The sequence below is a fragment of the Syngnathoides biaculeatus genome, chromosome 6 (assembly GCF_019802595.1).
Source record: "Syngnathoides biaculeatus isolate LvHL_M chromosome 6, ASM1980259v1, whole genome shotgun sequence".
Taxonomy (NCBI): Eukaryota; Metazoa; Chordata; class Actinopteri; order Syngnathiformes; family Syngnathidae; genus Syngnathoides; species Syngnathoides biaculeatus.
The window spans coordinates 18,915,837-18,933,370 of record NC_084645.1 but is presented as its reverse complement, the minus strand read 5'-3'; the positions used below and the strand labels follow the sequence as shown (position 1 = coordinate 18,933,370).

At 41.5% G+C, this 17,534-nt stretch overlaps 1 protein-coding gene across 4 annotated transcripts; it reads right to left on the bottom strand.

Annotated features, from left to right (window-relative positions):
- Positions 1-1,821: 1,821 nt before the first annotated feature.
- Positions 1,822-14,428, bottom strand: rspry1 (ring finger and SPRY domain containing 1). 4 transcript variants are annotated; one of them, XM_061823417.1, is made up of 15 exons: positions 14,234-14,428; positions 13,050-13,680; positions 11,807-11,859; positions 9,425-9,537; positions 8,390-8,516; positions 8,244-8,302; positions 7,865-7,931; positions 7,641-7,772; positions 7,429-7,544; positions 5,833-5,976; positions 5,634-5,745; positions 4,747-4,849; positions 4,515-4,667; positions 3,228-3,332; positions 1,822-2,906 (listed from the first exon to the last, which is right to left on the bottom strand). In XM_061823417.1, exons 2-15 carry the CDS (start codon positions 13,445-13,447, stop codon positions 2,810-2,812), a joined length of 1,779 nt encoding a protein of 592 aa, XP_061679401.1. In that variant the 5' UTR covers positions 13,448-13,680; positions 14,234-14,428; the 3' UTR covers positions 1,822-2,809. The 4 variants fall into 4 exon arrangements, with proteins under 4 accessions (XP_061679401.1, XP_061679402.1, XP_061679403.1 ...); XM_061823418.1 differs by having other exon boundaries at positions 14,261-14,428; XM_061823419.1 differs by having other exon boundaries at positions 14,319-14,423.
- Between the last annotated feature and the right edge of the window lie 3,106 nt (positions 14,429-17,534).

Genomic DNA, 17,534 nt, shown 5'->3' with positions numbered 1-17,534 from the left:
AAACAAAAACATTTCAGGCAACCTTGAACCGCCAGTTTGTTAAGCAAATACCTTCTCTTGCACAAGGAGGGGGGTTCCTCTCTCCCGGTGGTTGTCCCACCAGATAGGCCTGACCTGCAGGACCCATGCCTCTTTATCACTCACTTACCACACACGCACAACTTTCACTGTAAATATTCACTTCCACTGGTCATATCTGGGCACACACATATTTGGCATTTCTTGGGGGGGCTGGTGTAGCGTTGGGAGAGTGTGGGTGTTGGACCAGGTTTCACTATGTCAGTGCTGATTCCCAGTCTTGAGGCTGGGAATCCTCCATCCTGCCTGCTCCCCCAAATTTTAATGCATTACACAAATTCATCCCCATATTTTTAATGGACTACATACACGTCAAAGGAGGGCAGCAGGCCTAGGGGGTGGAAGGGTTTGGCAGTGCCCGAGTGCTTGGGATGGGGGGTTCCCTCTCATGCCCTGTGGCCGGGGAGCGGCTTGGTGCCAGGACCTGTGGGGTGGTTGCTGGAGAGGTGGCATTGGCTCCCTGCACCCTGCTTTGGGTGGTCAGTTTTCAAGGCACGTTGGTGGGCCCGGTGCACCGTCCTGAGTCCAAACCAGGTTCTTGACAGGGTGCAGTGGGTGCTCAGACGCGTGGTGCAGAAACAGCATGTACAGGACACTTCATATGGTTACAAAAGTGCAAAACTGACAATGAACAAATGATCTAACGACATAAAGGAATACCTCGTCACAAACATCACATGAACATACATTTATTACAAATAGCACAATCCAGGATACAACAATTCTTTGATGAATCACATCTTTGGGAATTCTGGGGCTAAATTCCTCAGTTCATTTTCCAAAACATTTCACAATTTTATCCTGAATTTTGTCTCCAGCCATACAATGAATCCTCTCAGCTGTTCTTTATAAGGTGCTCCAAATCAGCAAACAGAAAGTAGACAAGCATTTGCCTCAGTAAATTCAAGTCTTCAGAAGTCCTCCCAGTATACTTTAGTTTTACAGCTCTAGTTCATGCAAATGGTGGATACGTGTTGCTTTTATGAACAATTGAACCACATCTTTAGATAAGTCACTGAGAGAATCATCCTCGAAAACTAAGCCAAGCCGTGATGCTTCAAGTAAAAGTGGACAGTAAGTCAGAGAGAAAACAGGATATCCAATGCAATGGGTCAGTCGGAAGCAGTCACAACTGCTTGTAACCAGGATGATACAGCAGTTTCGGAAGTTATGTAAACAAGCAGACTAATAGTGCCATAAAAATAAATACAGTTACAAACGGGTGCCACCAAATCTTCTCGAGAAAGACTAGGGGGATACTTTCACATTAGTCTTCGAACCATTTAATCACTACAATGCCATCCCTGGAATTTTTTTTCAATTTCCATTTTGTTATATCCAATCACATATTTGTGGTTGGAAAGACAGATGTCTTTACATAGCCAATTAAAGGGGAAGGTATGACTTGAAGGTGAGTCATTTGTCGCACACTCGTGCTGACATGTAAACAAGAAAACTTCAGTTCAAAGGGTGCTTTTAATGGGGAACAAAGTAACAAGGGTACGTCCGCAATGGATGTGCCGACGAGTATGCAGCCAATTATTGCAACTTCCCAAGTCACGCCTTCTGTCTCGAATTGGTTGTTTTATTTCAGGCGCTGTGTTTTCTTTCAGGAAGATGAAATGAGAGCCACGAGGCCAGAGACGGCCAGATAATATTTATCATGTACTACTGTCTAGTTATAATACCCCTTTTAACGTGACTTCTTTTTAACTGTAAACTCCTCTCAAGTAGAAATTAAGATATTTACTTGTGGGAACGTGCCACACTTGTAGGTCAAACTGAAGACTCTGATGGTTCGCCTTTATTTACTAGCAACTACTTTGTTGGGGACAAATGGGCCCCGATTACTCCTTTTTTATGTACTTGTGGTCCTTACTAAAATCACTGCACGCAAAGAATAATCTAAGACTTGAAATAAAGCAAAAGCAAGCAGAGACTTTAAAATCAGTAGAGTCCTCTATTTAAGGTTGCTCATTGGCAGCAATGTACATTTTTCTGGTCAGACTGGATAATTTAACCTTTGCCTTTGTAAAATAAATGAGGTATTTGTAAACAAATGAGTCCTGCATGTTTTTGGTTTTCGAACATTTTTATCAGAATAATGCATCAGATAGTCCTGATTTGTGGAAATTCCACATACTGGGTCAAAGCTCAGCAGAGCAAGTGACATTAACCGAGGGCTTTTAGTACAACACGGAGAAAAGACAAGGATAATGCTACCTTGAGAACACAAACTGCAGATTTACACCCAGTCATATAAAAGTGAAATATATCACATTTCTCTGTACCTTAGGGTTCAAATTTTATTTGCGACTTACTACTACCGTGCTCTAGCAGATCCCAAAGCAGTGCCCTCTAAACAGGCGCTATCTTCATTTGTGAAAGGAGATCCGCTAACGTAGTTTTACAGATGATAGGTTTGATGTAATCTGATTACTTTGTTTTGACTCCCTCCTTTAGAGTGTGAAAAGTTCAGGATTCTTGTCTTGCTTCAGCTCAGAAGAACACAAGCAGAGGTGTCATTAAATGGGAGTTCTGCTGTGTTTGGGCTCCGATCCTCTCAGCTCCTCTCTTTCCTATTATCACCCCTCCACCAAGACCTCCTCTGACCAGAAGGCATAATTCTGGTACGTTCACTGCAGCACCATCCTCCAAGCTGGCCGGGCCAGAGGAACTTGGAGGTGGAGGTGGCAGTAGGGCTTGTGCGTCTCTCCTTACACGAGGAGTGTCAGGAGACATGTGCAATGAGTCTGACGCGAGTCTGGATGTCTTGGCGACACAGGGGACACGTTTCTAACTGTAAGGCACACTCCATGCACATACCCCTGGAAAAAAGAACAGCCACAGAAACTGTCAGATAAAAATTTCTGTCATTTGCTCAGTTATCAGACCAACATTCAGTGAAAAGATGTTCAAATTTTGAAACCATTTTTACAAAGTGAAAACAGAACTGGAAGGATAGGGAATTAACATTTTGGGATGGGTGGATGGATAGTAGGACAAAAGTGTATACATAATATAAAAGGTCAAAAAAATAGACAAAGCTGAGCATTTAGACAATAAAACATTTTAGTAGTTGAACTGAGTCTCATAAGGTTCTCTTGAATGTGCACACTTTCGAAAGTAAAAATGCACACTTTGCGTACCCATGCCCACATGGTCGCAGCTCTGTGTCAGCCATGACGTCACAGCACAGTGTGCAGCAGTTGTCCCGGATGCTAACTTGTTTCAGTAAAGCCAAACGTCGATGTCTAGATAAAACACAAGCATAGAAAATGGTGTTTCAACATGTTTTCCGTGATGACTGAGCGTTACAACTGCAATGACTCATTGGTCTAATAGTCACCCACTTAGTATTTTAATGTTTGAATTTTCATAAAAGAGAGTGGAATGCATCGAAGGCAAAACTACCTATACATCTAACCAACGATTTTCATATCTCTTCGACAGGCCCATTGTGCTTTTTGGGTCATTTTATTAAGTTTCAAGCTTTTCCAGTATTCAACATCTTCACATTGAAATACTAACCAAATCTAAAATGATTATTTTATCCCACACTAGAGCATATACATTTTTTTCATTATAAAAAAAAAAGTTTCATAATGGCAGTGGGGTCGCGCTTTTACTTATAACAAGCTAAACAAAATATTTATCCAGATAGCTGTGAAGGTGGTTTAACCACTTTCTGACCTGCGATTTTATGACCTTAAAATGTTAAAGTCAATCATAAAAATCTGTAGAGTATTTGAAGGTGTGGTGTCAACAGATTGTACAGTTCACTCTAACTTAATGACACCCAGGTGGGAGCATTGTTAAAATGTCTATCTATCTATTTATTTCCCATTACACTTATCCTCAGCCATGCCGGAGCCTATCCCAGCTAGCTTTAGGCTAGAAATGGTGTACACCTTTGAACTGGTTACCAGAAAATCGCAGGGCAAATGTAAACAAACAGGCATTCACACTCACATTCACACCTACGGGCAATTAAGAATCTTCAATTCACCTACCATGCATGTTTTTGAGATCTGCAAGGAGTCTGGAGTATCCGGAGAAAAAACACCCAGACACAGGGACAACATGCAAACTCCACAGAGCCAAGGCTGGATTAGGAACCAGGTCCTCAGAACTTTAACGCAGATGTGATAAAACAGATGGCTGCCATGCCGCCATTGTTAATATAAAATTAATAAACTAGCCCTGCCTACAGTTAAAAAAACCTTGTAATATTGTTCTTTCTGATACATTAAATTTAACATATCTAGTCGATACAATTCTGTCAGGATGAATAAAGTAATGCGATGAAGTTTGACATCATCAGATGAAGGCTGATAATGTTTAAAACCTTGTAAGTAAATCATAATCGTTCTTACGCCCTTGCTTTGTAAAATTATGACAAAAGACTGCCCAAAAAATGCCCATCTTCATCGTACCTTGGTAGGATGATCTTTTCACTGGGTAGCAGTGAAGCAAAGTCGTTAAAGGTGCTGAACTTGACCGAGGGAGGGTGGCGGAAAGGCTTGGCGCCAAAGTTAAACTCACACTGCTGGTATGACATGAAACTGGCTGCTGCAAAGAACCCAGACCTGACAGACCATAAGAGCGGGGGAAAAAGATTATTTGGGAGAGCAGAAATAATAGACTGAAAAGAAAGTGTGAACTTACGTAGCGGAAGAGAAGACCTGTTTCTCTGGTGGCAGCTGGTGTCCATTCAGATAGAAGATCATCTGCTTTCTGCTGAGGTCCAGCAGGAAGCCAATTGCATCTCCTACATCAAAGGGCCACCATTAGAGCAGGTCAAAGGAAAATGAAAGTTATATTTTCAATTACAGTTCAATAAATCCTGAATGAACACCAAATGGCAGCGCTAAAAGCATTGAATCATTATTTTGCCCATGTGCAGTTCGAGAACGTGGGATTCCTAAAAATGTATGTAACTTTCATTCTCTTTCATCCCTCCTAAACGCAAAATGGCGGTACTGAAAGCCAAGGACACGGCCTCAGCTGAAACCCACTGCAACTAAGCACCTTGCCAGGGGGCTTAAAAGGGAGGTAAGCACAAGACATGCAGCAATAAGCGCAGCTCCCGCAATGGGGCTCGCCCATGCGCAACGACGACATGGGTCGCGGCTCCCCACCATGCTATTATTTACCAAGGCGTCTCGGGCTAAAATCACAACCACACAGACCACTAATAAGATGGAGGCAGACTTCTATCATGGAGTGATCGTAGAAAATCCAGAACTATGAAATGTGGGCTGAGCAAAGCACTCTGTCCTGCCCGCTCCCCCAGTAGTATTCGAAAAGGGACGTAAGAAGAAAAGCGGAATTGAGCCCTATGTGACACAGAAACTTATACACATTCCGGGTCACTGGGGCTTTTTTGGAAAGCATAATTGAACTACTCGAAGGGGATATTCTGTGCTTTCAACATCTCCGTCTGGCGGTCACTAAGGACAAAATACAACTATAATATTGCCATTGTGCCAGCGTGGTTGTGACAAGACAACCTAAAATGTAAAACACATCTTCAGTTATTTCAAAATTCATACCCTCCTTCCAGCAGGGGTGAGCATGAGGTTTACTGCGAGCATTGTACCAGATGAGCTGCCTGCAGCCATCATAAGCGCAAGAGTATTCGTCATCGCCAATCCCGTAACCCTCCTGCAACACATGTTGGCCAATGTAAAACACTTGCAGAAACAGACGACATGAGAAATAGCTGGAGAGCTAGCAGAAAAGAATGAGTACATGGTTGAGGAACTTGCTGTCCTTGGTGGCCCATCCGATCTGCATCACACCTGATGTAATGACTATCACCTCATAGTACCACACGCCTGAATCCACACAGAATGTACAACGCACACTCTCGAAGGAAGATGCATCGCAGCGGGCCTGTGGAAGGGGGAAAAAAAAAAAAAAATGGGATATTGGTTCACATTTAGATGAAGATTTGGAATTTCATCTAATCCATATCAGACGATTTGATTTAGTTTAAACACAAACGAAAAGTGCAATGAACCTTTCCGACCTGTCAATCTCTTGTACAATAATGGCCAATCAGATAGCCGCATTGTCTTAACCCTTGGCTTGACTCGCCCCTCTTGTTGTCATGTCCCACAAGCAATGCTGGCGTGCGCTTGGAAAAGTTAATGTTACCAACAAAATAGTCCTCAGATGTGCTTGGGGAACGTGCAACTCTGACGAAAGATATCCGGGTAGGTTACAAGGGGCCCGGTTGATTCATTTTCCAAAGCCTAAAACACAGTTGACGAAGTGTCTACGATGGATTAAGGCTCGCGGAAGAACACACGTACAACTAAGTGTGGACAATATCAACAAACACAAGGCTGTATATTTGAAGGTAAGTGAGTGAGAAGTATCTTGGAGTTTGATTTCATTATTATCAGTGCTTTATACATTACAGGAGAGTAACTTACACTTTGTTAGTGTATCACTGACCTGCTGAATGAAGTGTGTCATGTTTTATGCCGAAGAGTCGGGTTAGTGATACGTAAATGCGCCATGACATGCAAGAGAAATGTCTATTTGCCAATTTGTATCACCTCAGACTTTTAAGACAGAGCACTGGGTTTGATTATGAGCCAAGTCAAATGAATACACCCACTCACTTATCAAGACAACAATGATATTACTTGTGATCTTTCCAAGTAAAAAGTACTCACGCTGCTTTACATGCGCAGTACAATTCCACTATTTTATCCTGTTGGATTTCAATATGGAGTTTGTGAGGCTTCAAACTTTTTTGCATCGATCTCCAACGTTTCGCTGTAACTCTGACATTGCGTCCTGCTCCGTCCAAAATCTCAATTCCACATACATATCCATGCGTGAAATAATTGAAACCTCTCTGTAGAACTCTCTTGGACAAGTCTGACGGATTTAGCAAAAAACATACCCCAATATGATCTGGAATATGCGATAGAGAATCCAGTTCAAACCTGTTATGTTCAGTCGCCATTTTGGAAGATTGTGGGGCATGGCAACTGTAGCTAAGGGGGGCGGAGCTGAATATCACCAGTCGGAAAGGTCAATTAGTACACTGCAGAAGTAATTCAAGCTAAATTTTTACTGCCATAAAGATGAAATACACCCTAAAAGTTTTTTTTTCAAGAATAAGTAGATGTAAAAAACAAGTGTAAGCACTAAAATTGTATGATTTGAACAAAATTTTAGTATGTTTTGGTTCAAGCCATCATGTCATCACCCATAGTTATGAGAGTTATCGAAACATACCAGAGGAGTCCACTTTGTTTTTTGGGTTTGGTCATGCGACGTTACAGATAATTAAAAGAAAAAAACACGTTTCATTTCAGATACACTGACCTCTAATCCACTCGGGGAAATCTTGAGGTACTCGCTGACGTCGTTGCTGTTGAGCATAGCGTTGATATGAGTGAGGTTGACCTTTTCGTAGGTGAACTGACGACCTTCCTTCAGGACTGGTCAGAGAAGAGGAGCAGCACATCGTCCTCTTCAGTGATTCACTCACACAAAATCAATTTAAAAGAGCTTGTCGAATACACGGCCCTACTCACACAAGTTGTCCAAGCTCCACTGTGAGCAGAATCCGACCTGCCTCTTTAGGTAGTCGGAGTGCTCTGCCCACGATTCCAGAACAGCCAGTCTCTTGCTTATACAAGACTCGGATACTGTTAGCTTGTTCTCACCTGAGGTCGAGAAAAAAATAATGTTGCTCTTAGTCAGATATTACAAAGATCTACCCATTACATTCTATCTCCAAGCTACCAAATCAACTTACTGGTCTGCGAGAACTTCTCCAAGGCAATCAGAGCAAACAGCATGACAGTGGGGTGCGCCTCAGAGCTCTTGGATAGGGAGTACATAAAATTCAGCATTTACATAATTCCAAATTACCTAAACAACTTGTGACATTAGGAGGCTTTTTATAGTTCTACATAGTGTTTTTCTCTCGGGAAGGACTTGTTTAGCAGAGACAAAAAGAAAGCTAACCAAGCATTTGCTATCACTGTGCAGAACTGGTTTAATTGTTTACTTTTGCCGAAGTGTGTTTCCTACCAAAACCAAGAATAATTTGAATCATGTTTTTATGTAACATTTTAAAGTCGACATTGCAACATTGTAAAACCAGGCAATGATTTATTTATTTATTTGCTCACCATGCTCTCTAGGAGATACTCAAGAGTTCCAGGGTTCAACAGTCCAATACTGGCTGGTCCTTGGGAGAGAAGACATAAAATTACCAAGCTGACAGGTGCTAATCATGTCAGTGGAAAAAGACAAAGATTCAACTGTGTCAATGTACCAGCCAGTTTCTCAGCCAGACATCCAAGGACGGCTGTGGTGTTTCTGTGTTTGGCAGGGCTCAGCGCATCCCGTTGGGCCACAGATGCACTCAGACTCAGCATGTCGGAAAGCTTCTGGAGAGCATCCTAATGACAACACGAACTAAGTTAAAGAACCACTAAAGTCGCTCAAATATGTGTTGTAAAGTTGACAAACCACAGAAGAATATTGTTAACATCCTGGACAAATGTAAATGAATAAATAACATTGCAAAGTGTATGAAACCATCCCCGTTGGCCTCACAGTTCCGAGGACCCAGGTTCAATCCCGGCCCTCCGTGTGGAGTTTGCATGTTCTCCCCGTGGCTGCGTGGGTTTTCTCCGAGTACTCTGGTTTCCTCCCACATCCCAAAAACATGCAACATTAATTAGACACTCTAAATTGCCCCTAGGTGTGATGGTGAGTGCGACTGTTGTCTGTCTCTATGTGCCCTCCGATTGGCAATCAGTTTAGGGTGTACCCTGCCTCCTGCCTATTGACAGCTGGGATAGGCTCCAGCACTGTCACGAACCTTGTGAGGATAAGCAGCAAAGAAAATGGATGTAATCAGCCTTCAAAATGGTCAAGATTTGAGAGATTTTCAGCTTCCAGATGCAATGGGTGTCTTGTGTTTCATTTTCCATACCACTTTATTCTCACAAAGGTCGCGGGAATGCCGGAGCTTATCCTAGCTATCTTCGGGCAAGTGGCCTGGTACGCCCTGAAATGTTCGCCAGCCATTCGAAGGGCACATATAAACAACCGTTCATGCGCACAGTCACACCTACGGGGAATTAAAAGTCTTCAATCCACCTACTATGCATCTTTTGGGGATTTGGAAGGAAACCGGAAATCCCAGAGAAAACCCACACAGGCACGGGGAGAACATGCGAACTCAACACAGGCCAGGATTTGAACCCCACTCCTCAAAACTGTGGCAGATGTGCTAACCAGTAGTCTATCGTGCCAGCATTTAAAGGGTAAGCCACCACTAGTAAATTCCCAAGTTTCTAACCTTAGTGGGCAGGGGACATTCATCCAATAGAAGGGTGATGACTGCAGGGCCAAGTGGATCCTCTAACGGGATCACTCGAATGAGAGACTGAACAACTTCCAGCCAGCCGTCATCTAGGAGAGAATAAAGACAAGATGAACATGAGGTTCTGGTCAGAATATGCATCCTTGTTGATGTGCCCCTAAAGCACACCGAAGAGACTAACTCAAGCTTTTCTATCGGAAAAACAGGTGCACCACAGAGCATTATTTTGGGCTTGTGGTGTTCTCTTTTTCATCATGAAAACCTCAAGAGACACACTGGGATGAAAAAGCATTTCAACTCTTTGGAATTTCTTACATTTCTACTTAAAGGGTTAAAAAAATGTAGTTCACCATGGTAAATGCTCTAGATCACAAGACAGTAATACCACACAAAAAATGTGTTTCATCTTTTAATTGAAAATCATATTCAAAGATTAGGAAGGACAAACTAAGTGAACATGCCGATTAAATAACTGGTTGACCCTTCTTTGGCAACAACCTCAGCCAAACGTTTCCTGCAGTTGTGGATCAGACAGGGGAAGGATCAGGATTAATTTTTGGACTATTCCTCTTTACAAACCTGTGACAGGTCAAGGGTATTACTGGGATGTCTGCTATGAATATCTTCCTTGAGGTTATGCCACAGTATCTCAATCGGGTAGAGGTCACATTGACTCGGCCAGTCCAGGATGCATATTTTCTTCCAAAACAATTCTATTTTTGATTTTCCTCTGTTTTAGGTCTCTTGTTGCAAGACCCATCCTCTTTTGACCTTGAACTGTTGGACATATTATCATGCTAAACTTGTGAATTCATTTTACCATTGACGATAGAAAGCTGTACAGGCCCTGAGCACCTTCATTCACAGTTGGGATAAGGTTTTGATGTTGGTGTGCAGCACCATTTTTCTTCCACACTTGGCATTGTGCATTCCTCTCAAACAATTAAACTTTGGGTTCTCCTGTCCACAAAATATTTTGCTGTACTGTGGAAGAGCCAAGTCCTCTTTAGCAAACTTCAAATGTGCAAATACTACAATACATGAAAGCTGTGGTTATTAATCTTAAACGTAAACAAAAGTAGTGCACCGTTGCCTAAATGTTAATGATGATATTCCTTACATGGCTGCCCAATAGGGATGACAATCAGCCAGGCTGGCTAATCTTGTGTTAATATAGTAATTGTGCTCACAAAGCCCAATGGAAGATGTGTGAGGTCACGTGGCTTTCTTGTCATTTGGGGTGCGGGCCAAGGAGCATGACATTTTTCGTGCAATATCCAGGGTTTTTTTCCTTGATAGCTCAATGTTTAATCTGAATATATACACCTCATCAGCACTTTAGACTAGGGTGAATGAGTTTGGTACAGTTCCGAAGTAGAATTGAGCAGTCTTGGCAGATGCCTGTGTGTTTCTGAGTGCCACTCACTTGCATTACTGCAGACAGAAAAAAATGCCAAGTCGGCAAGCTATGAAGGAAAACAATTCACATCCTTTGTTTCAAAAACTAAAGAGCGTTGACAAGTGCCTATGAATAATTCAAGGCATCATATGCTAGAAAGAGTGACTGGTAGCTCATTGACAAGCAATAGTGCTGCCTTCGGGGCTTCTTATCTGAAGGCTAAAACCCAGAGATTGTTGTGAATAAGCACACTTATCAAACACCACATATATAACACAAATTGCTCACACACACAGCACAGAACCATAACAATTGACGATATGTGCATGACAGTAAATGCACATGCACTAACCTGAAAATATATACAAAACCATTAAAAACCAGAGCAGTTTGCAAAATTCAAACCAAGTGGACACAGGCTCCTCATTGCAGGCATTAATATACTAAACTGCAGAGTCTATGAGGTGTTATCTATGACCTTTATTGTGGGGAAGAGCGATTTGTACAAATGCATTTTACAATTACATATTTTTAAATCATTTTTCACGAATAAATCATGTCATTATATCGTCTTGGAATTTAGCTTTTCACAAATTGGAATCACCTTTTCAGGTATATGTTTTATGTTGAAGTATTTGGAATCTTTTTATCAAAGGAAAGTTTCATGCTACATAACACCAAGACTTTCTTTTTTTAATCTTAGAGCTGTTGGGGGGGGCATTCATTTACCTACCAGATGACAACATGGGACATATATCATGGACGCCACTATTTCAGGAAATATAGGGTGTGTTTCTGTGACATCTTAATCGACAAAGCTTGCTGGGTTTCTCTAGAAGGCAGAACTTTATTCTGTCTCAGTTTATGTTTAATTCATTTCAATACCTTAATGCATGATAAAAACCAATTACTGTGTTAGACATGAATATGAAAAAGAATTAAACTGGAAATTTTCTTACCAGTCTCTGCCATCTCATGTAAAGTGATCATTGAGTAAGGTGGTTCTTGGTCACTGGTAAAAACAAACAAACAACAAACAAACAAACATCTGTTCAAACACTGTAAAAGCAGTGCCCTTCTCAAATTCTTTTTTTTTTTTTTTTTTTATTAAATAGATTCTCGGGATGTCTTAATCCAACTTTTTCACTTCCGATCCAAAACTGGTATTGCAGCCTTGGGTTTTGCCCGATACCTACAATCACTCTGATCCAATGCCATCAAAAATCACACATACATTAGACGTGAGAACAATCTGGAGTAATTAGTATAACACAGACTACAATAATCATCAACAAACACTGCATTAGGCCAATTAAACTGTTGGGCTGCTCACATTTTACATCAAGCACAAATACTGTAGTCTGGATCCAAATCAGTTACTAATTAACACAATGGTGGAAACTTTATTGCCGCTTGCTAATCACAAGGGAACAGTCACAACCGTCACAGTCTGCTACTTGTGTACAATGTACATATTTACTTACTTTACAATTGATAGGTAAGTCCGGTCCACCAAAATCGCATTTTGTCATTGTCTTGCACAAGGTAATAAATTGTTGTTTTCAGATTACATTGTTGGGAAATCCATTCACCAACAATGAACAAGCAATTGAATTCTTAAATTTGGTTGAGATTTTCTGTGGTTCTGAACAAGATAAAAATCTTCCTTGAGGTCAGCATCAGAAATCACATTCAAACAATCCAGTGATGAGATAAAACTCTCTGGTGCTTTTTCACTATTATTCTTAATTTCTGTGAAGTTTGGCATAATGCTTCTGATTTGCTTGCTCCCACATTGATCAGTGAAATGACATGCTGGGTTGTGCACAACTCACATTCTCATCTAAACTACTGAGAAATATCTGGGCATTTTTCTCCCAACATGTCAAAGTTTCAGTCACACAGTGACAGTAGCAAATTTTATACACAAAAAGTGCCATAGATTCCTTAATCCTTATCTGATTCTCTCAAGGTAGGGCTCATTTTATTCATCCAATACTTGACCTAGTGATAGTCCATTTTGTATATAAGAGCATTTTGAAAACTTTCGTAACATACCTAAGTTAGGGTTCATTACTTAGCTGTTGTGAAATAAGAGCGAGAAGGCTTGCTAGGTATTATTGTGTTGTCACATTATGCCCATATTAGTTCATGCTTGCAGTCAATTTTCTCAATAGAGGCAGTGAGGAAAGTCTATCTTACTTGTCTACAAGAGTCCTGATGACAGCCAGCGTGTCCAGCACCAGGCCATCCACGTTCTGCTTCTTACGTCGTGGCTCATGGGGTCCACGCCCCCTACGGGGGGGTCTGACCGGGTCCCTTGGACGACTGCTACGAGTCTCTCCTGCATCGACGGCCGTTCCCGTACTGTGGTCCACCCGCCTGGCTTGTCCTCGAGACGCTCTCGACGTCCCGTGGTGATGGTCCTCCGTGTCGCTCTCCTCCCGGCACACGCAGCTATTACCCATGGTTCCCCGGCCGGTGAGCACACAGACGAGGGTCTCCCACAGCGAAGGAAAAGAGTTTGTGGAGGAAAGCAAGAGCAGAACCTGTGCAAAGCTCCTGCAGGCACAGTAACTGATCCAGGCAACTACTATCATATCATTTGATGAGGTTGGTTATGGGGAGTTCTTGTCCCAAAGGGCAGGGTTGGATCAGCGCAAATGATCATAGTGATTCCAAGCGGGGATTTCAAGTTAGGTTTAACACATCAGTGGGTTAGCAGACCAAGAGGGGCCAAGTGATGTGAATGCACTGAATTCTTTTAACATCATAAGCATCACAGAGCTCCGATCCAGAGGTCCTCTTCCTGGTCTCATACAACTATGGAAGACTAAGGGACAACAATAAAAATTAGGACAGATCCTCCTAAAAGATATTCCTAGTCAGTGTTGTGCATGCTCAGGTCAGTCTGTATATATCTACAGTGACATGCATAGTTAGAGATACATCCTTTTGATTCTCTCAGGTCTAATTCAAGTAGGCAGAGTAACAATAATTACCAAAGGGCTATCGGTGTTGACAAAACACCCCTAAACAGTTAGCGTGTTAGCTTGCTAGCCACCCACCAAGCAACAGTTCGAGCGACGGTAGCACGGAATACAACCACAAGCATCAAAACATCTTATCAGTTATTTCGCTTAAGAGATTAATTCTGTTGGCGTACACATTTATGTCTTAGCCGCTTGAGAACACTGCTGCATCTGAAGAAAGCCACGCTACAAAGTAGTCAAGTTAGATGGGTGTCGAGCTACGGTGGGCTGTGGCTAAGCAGCTGCTAAAAGATAGCTTGGCCAACCGTGACTGTCATACTGCATAAGTTAGCAAACACGAGTTGCAACCGAGGCGTTGTCCTTATACGCCCTAGGTAAAACAACAATATTTACCCGACGAGCGCGTATTCCGCAACACACCTTTGCCAACGTCTAAACCGACTCGTTCATATGGTTACGAGCGAAATGTCACACACACACTGGGAAGAAAGAAGCTGCACGGGATAGGAGAGCTGCCTGTTGGCAAGAATGCTCAGTGCCGAAGCGGAACCAGCCAGCTCGCAGACTGATGACAGCCACCATCGTCAGCTGGGGATGTAGAAAATTCAAAGAATTTCACTTTAAATGAAAATAATGGGAATAATCACATTAAAATAGAAATCAGTTTCTGCAGTAAATATCTACAGCGATGGTATTTTTGTGATTATACAAAATTGGATCAGATGTAAGTAATTAATATACAGTACACAGTTGAGGATTTATACATTATATTGAGCAATATAGTAACATCAATTATCATTACCATTGTTATTACTGCATAAGTTAACAAATACGAGTTGCGTTTACCTTTACATGAAAATATGTAACGCACATGTTTATCTTTGAGGATTTTGGCTTAGAAATGGGCAAATACTACGTAGTTTTAGGAAAGATGCTCCTCTGCCGTGATGCTTTATTGAAGCACTGATTTCCCCCCCCCCCAAAAAAAAAGGGTTTCATCTGCATGCTCTGCATCTTTTTGCAATATTATATACATTTAAAAAAAGAAAGTATCGTCATTGCCGGATAACTACCAACCATTTACTGCTCAGTTGACGTTCTTCGCAACGTCATTATGTTTTAAAAGTGTTCTTTGTCAATTGACTGTTAGCGTATTGGAGCCGCTCCAACTACGGAGTAAAATGCTAGTATGGAGTGCACGGTGTGTGTTTTTGACATACAGGTACATTGCAAAATAAAGATGATTCTGATTCTTATTACTTGAAGCGTCAGTTACAGTGACCTCTCCTGACAAAATACAGTACTGCAGTGGATTTTAAAATGAGACCCAACAGAATAACGTCTTCATTTACAAATAAAGATTGAGGGATGTGTGTATTGTGATATTGATTAGACAAAATGCCAGTTTAGGCGTGCTTGTTTAACTATGGCCATTATGTGAGATGTGGAACACTCAAATGAGGCACATTTTTTTTCGACACCTTGGTGACAACATTCCCACATTTGTAAAATAATTGCTCACTAAGAACAAATGATGCTGGGATGCAAAAGCAAATGTTTTGCTTGTTGAGACATGGGGATAGCCCTGAACTCACACAGCTATAAATGAGGAACACGTTTCGAGGTGGATCAAACATAAATCTCCTAACAATACAGAACTGTTTTTTTCTACTGAGCTAGCTACAGTATTCCTGCTGTATGACAAAACTGACACAGCCGCTACTCCTACAACACTACATCCGTCATCCAACTAGTCACCTTATGACCACCTGATTGGACTTTGAACCAGTCAGGTGATTTATTCAGGCAATGACATAGTTGCTGCTTCTGATGTCATGACATTGTGCATGTGAAGAACTCTTTTGCATGTTTTGGTAGATGTGAATTAGTCAGTTGTTGACAAAAATACAATTTAACATCCTTTTGGTACATAATATGGAATAATGAATTAAAGATAATATAATGTAACATCCATTGTATACCAATGTGGTCCCCCTCGCTCACACAGACACTGGCGCTGCATTCAATGTGCTCCAAAGCTGCCAGGGGTTTGCGTTTTATCCGTACCATCAGAATGTTTGTCCAGAAGGGAACAAACATATTGGAGTCTAAGGTCTGAATCGCAGTGCACTTTTGAACCTGAGGAGCTCCCCGGCCCTATGATCCATCACCATCACTTAAGTGTCTCCATTTTTAATAGCGTGTTCACTGGGAGTTGGAGCTTGTCCCAGCAGATGCTGAGAGATCACAGAGCACATATAGAAAACACGCAACCAAGCATTCACATTCACATCACTTCGTGGACAATGAATCCAAGTTAAGTGGAGGAACGACTTCAGTATTTTTTTTTTATTAAATGTCTCGAACTTTTCATTGCAAACTGTAGCTTTAGTTCAAACATTAGCATTTGCACACAACCACAATGTGCTGTGAAAATAATTAACCATTAAAATGTGACTGTACTTGCATGCATGCCTTGGATTCTGATCAGATCACACACTAAATTACAGAAATAGTTGTCACATTGTTTTGTATAAACTTTGCATTGAATAAAGTTATTCATAGTGAATAAAACATTTTGAGCCATTATGATCACATCAGTATTCAGATAGTGTGTTGTAAATTGGGACAGTCATATACTCTGCTGCGGTCCAGAGTAGTGTTGAAACAATTGTCGCGGTACATCCCACTCTTGCCCAGGTGTCTAGTGAATTTCTGTGATTTAGGGTGGAATGTACATGGTGTCGTCTCAGCGGTGGGAGGGTATAGACCATAGTCACTGGAGGTGGTCCTGTACAGGGGGTTCTGAGGTTTGGACCATGGTGTTTGAGCTGCACCTTTGAAAGACGGCGTGCCGGCACATGAGAAAACTGGGTTTCCAGGGGTGATGCATGTTTTTTGGTTTTCGGCCTGCTCTTCTTCCGGTGCTGACATCACTGAAGCACCTGCAAAAAAGAACATGCTTGTTAAAATTTAAATAATAACACTGAATCAAGTTAAGGTAGATCTGCTATAACCTGTGCTATTAGCAAAAATATGTCAATATGAAACGCAAACACGGAAGTGTTTCTGGTGGAGAAACGATCGTCGTCATCTCCATCCACACAATTTAAGAGGGCACTTTCAAGATGTTATTTAGCTTTAATTTATTTATTTAAATTAACCAACAGACCGCATATAAAACTATATTACAGAAGGTCCTTGCCGATTTGCTAGACTAGTTAAATGATGACGTTTCTTCAAGTGCTTTAGGCTGACCGACTTATCCTGTCATTGTCATTGCAGCATCAGGTATTCAAAAGGTGACGCCATTTTGTCACGTGAGTACTATGCGCCGAGTCATGACCAACTATTCATGTTGTCAACATTTTCTTAAAAAGGTTAATTGCGATAACTAAATAATAAATTATATTGACATTTTAATTACAATAGTAGTTCATGAATGCCCCAAACGACCATAACATCCACACAATTGAGTATTAGCAAATAAGGATACACATAATCTGTAATAGTCTGTTTTGTTGATCAAAACATCAACAAAAACAACACAGTTAACTTTAAAAACGTACCGTCTAATCGCAGCGCCTCGGAACTCAGGTCTCCTGTTTTCGGCTGTTCGCAGTCTGGTCTAGTTTCCATAGCGACCACCAAACACCGACGAGGGCTGCAACCAAAAGGCTTACAAAAATAGATT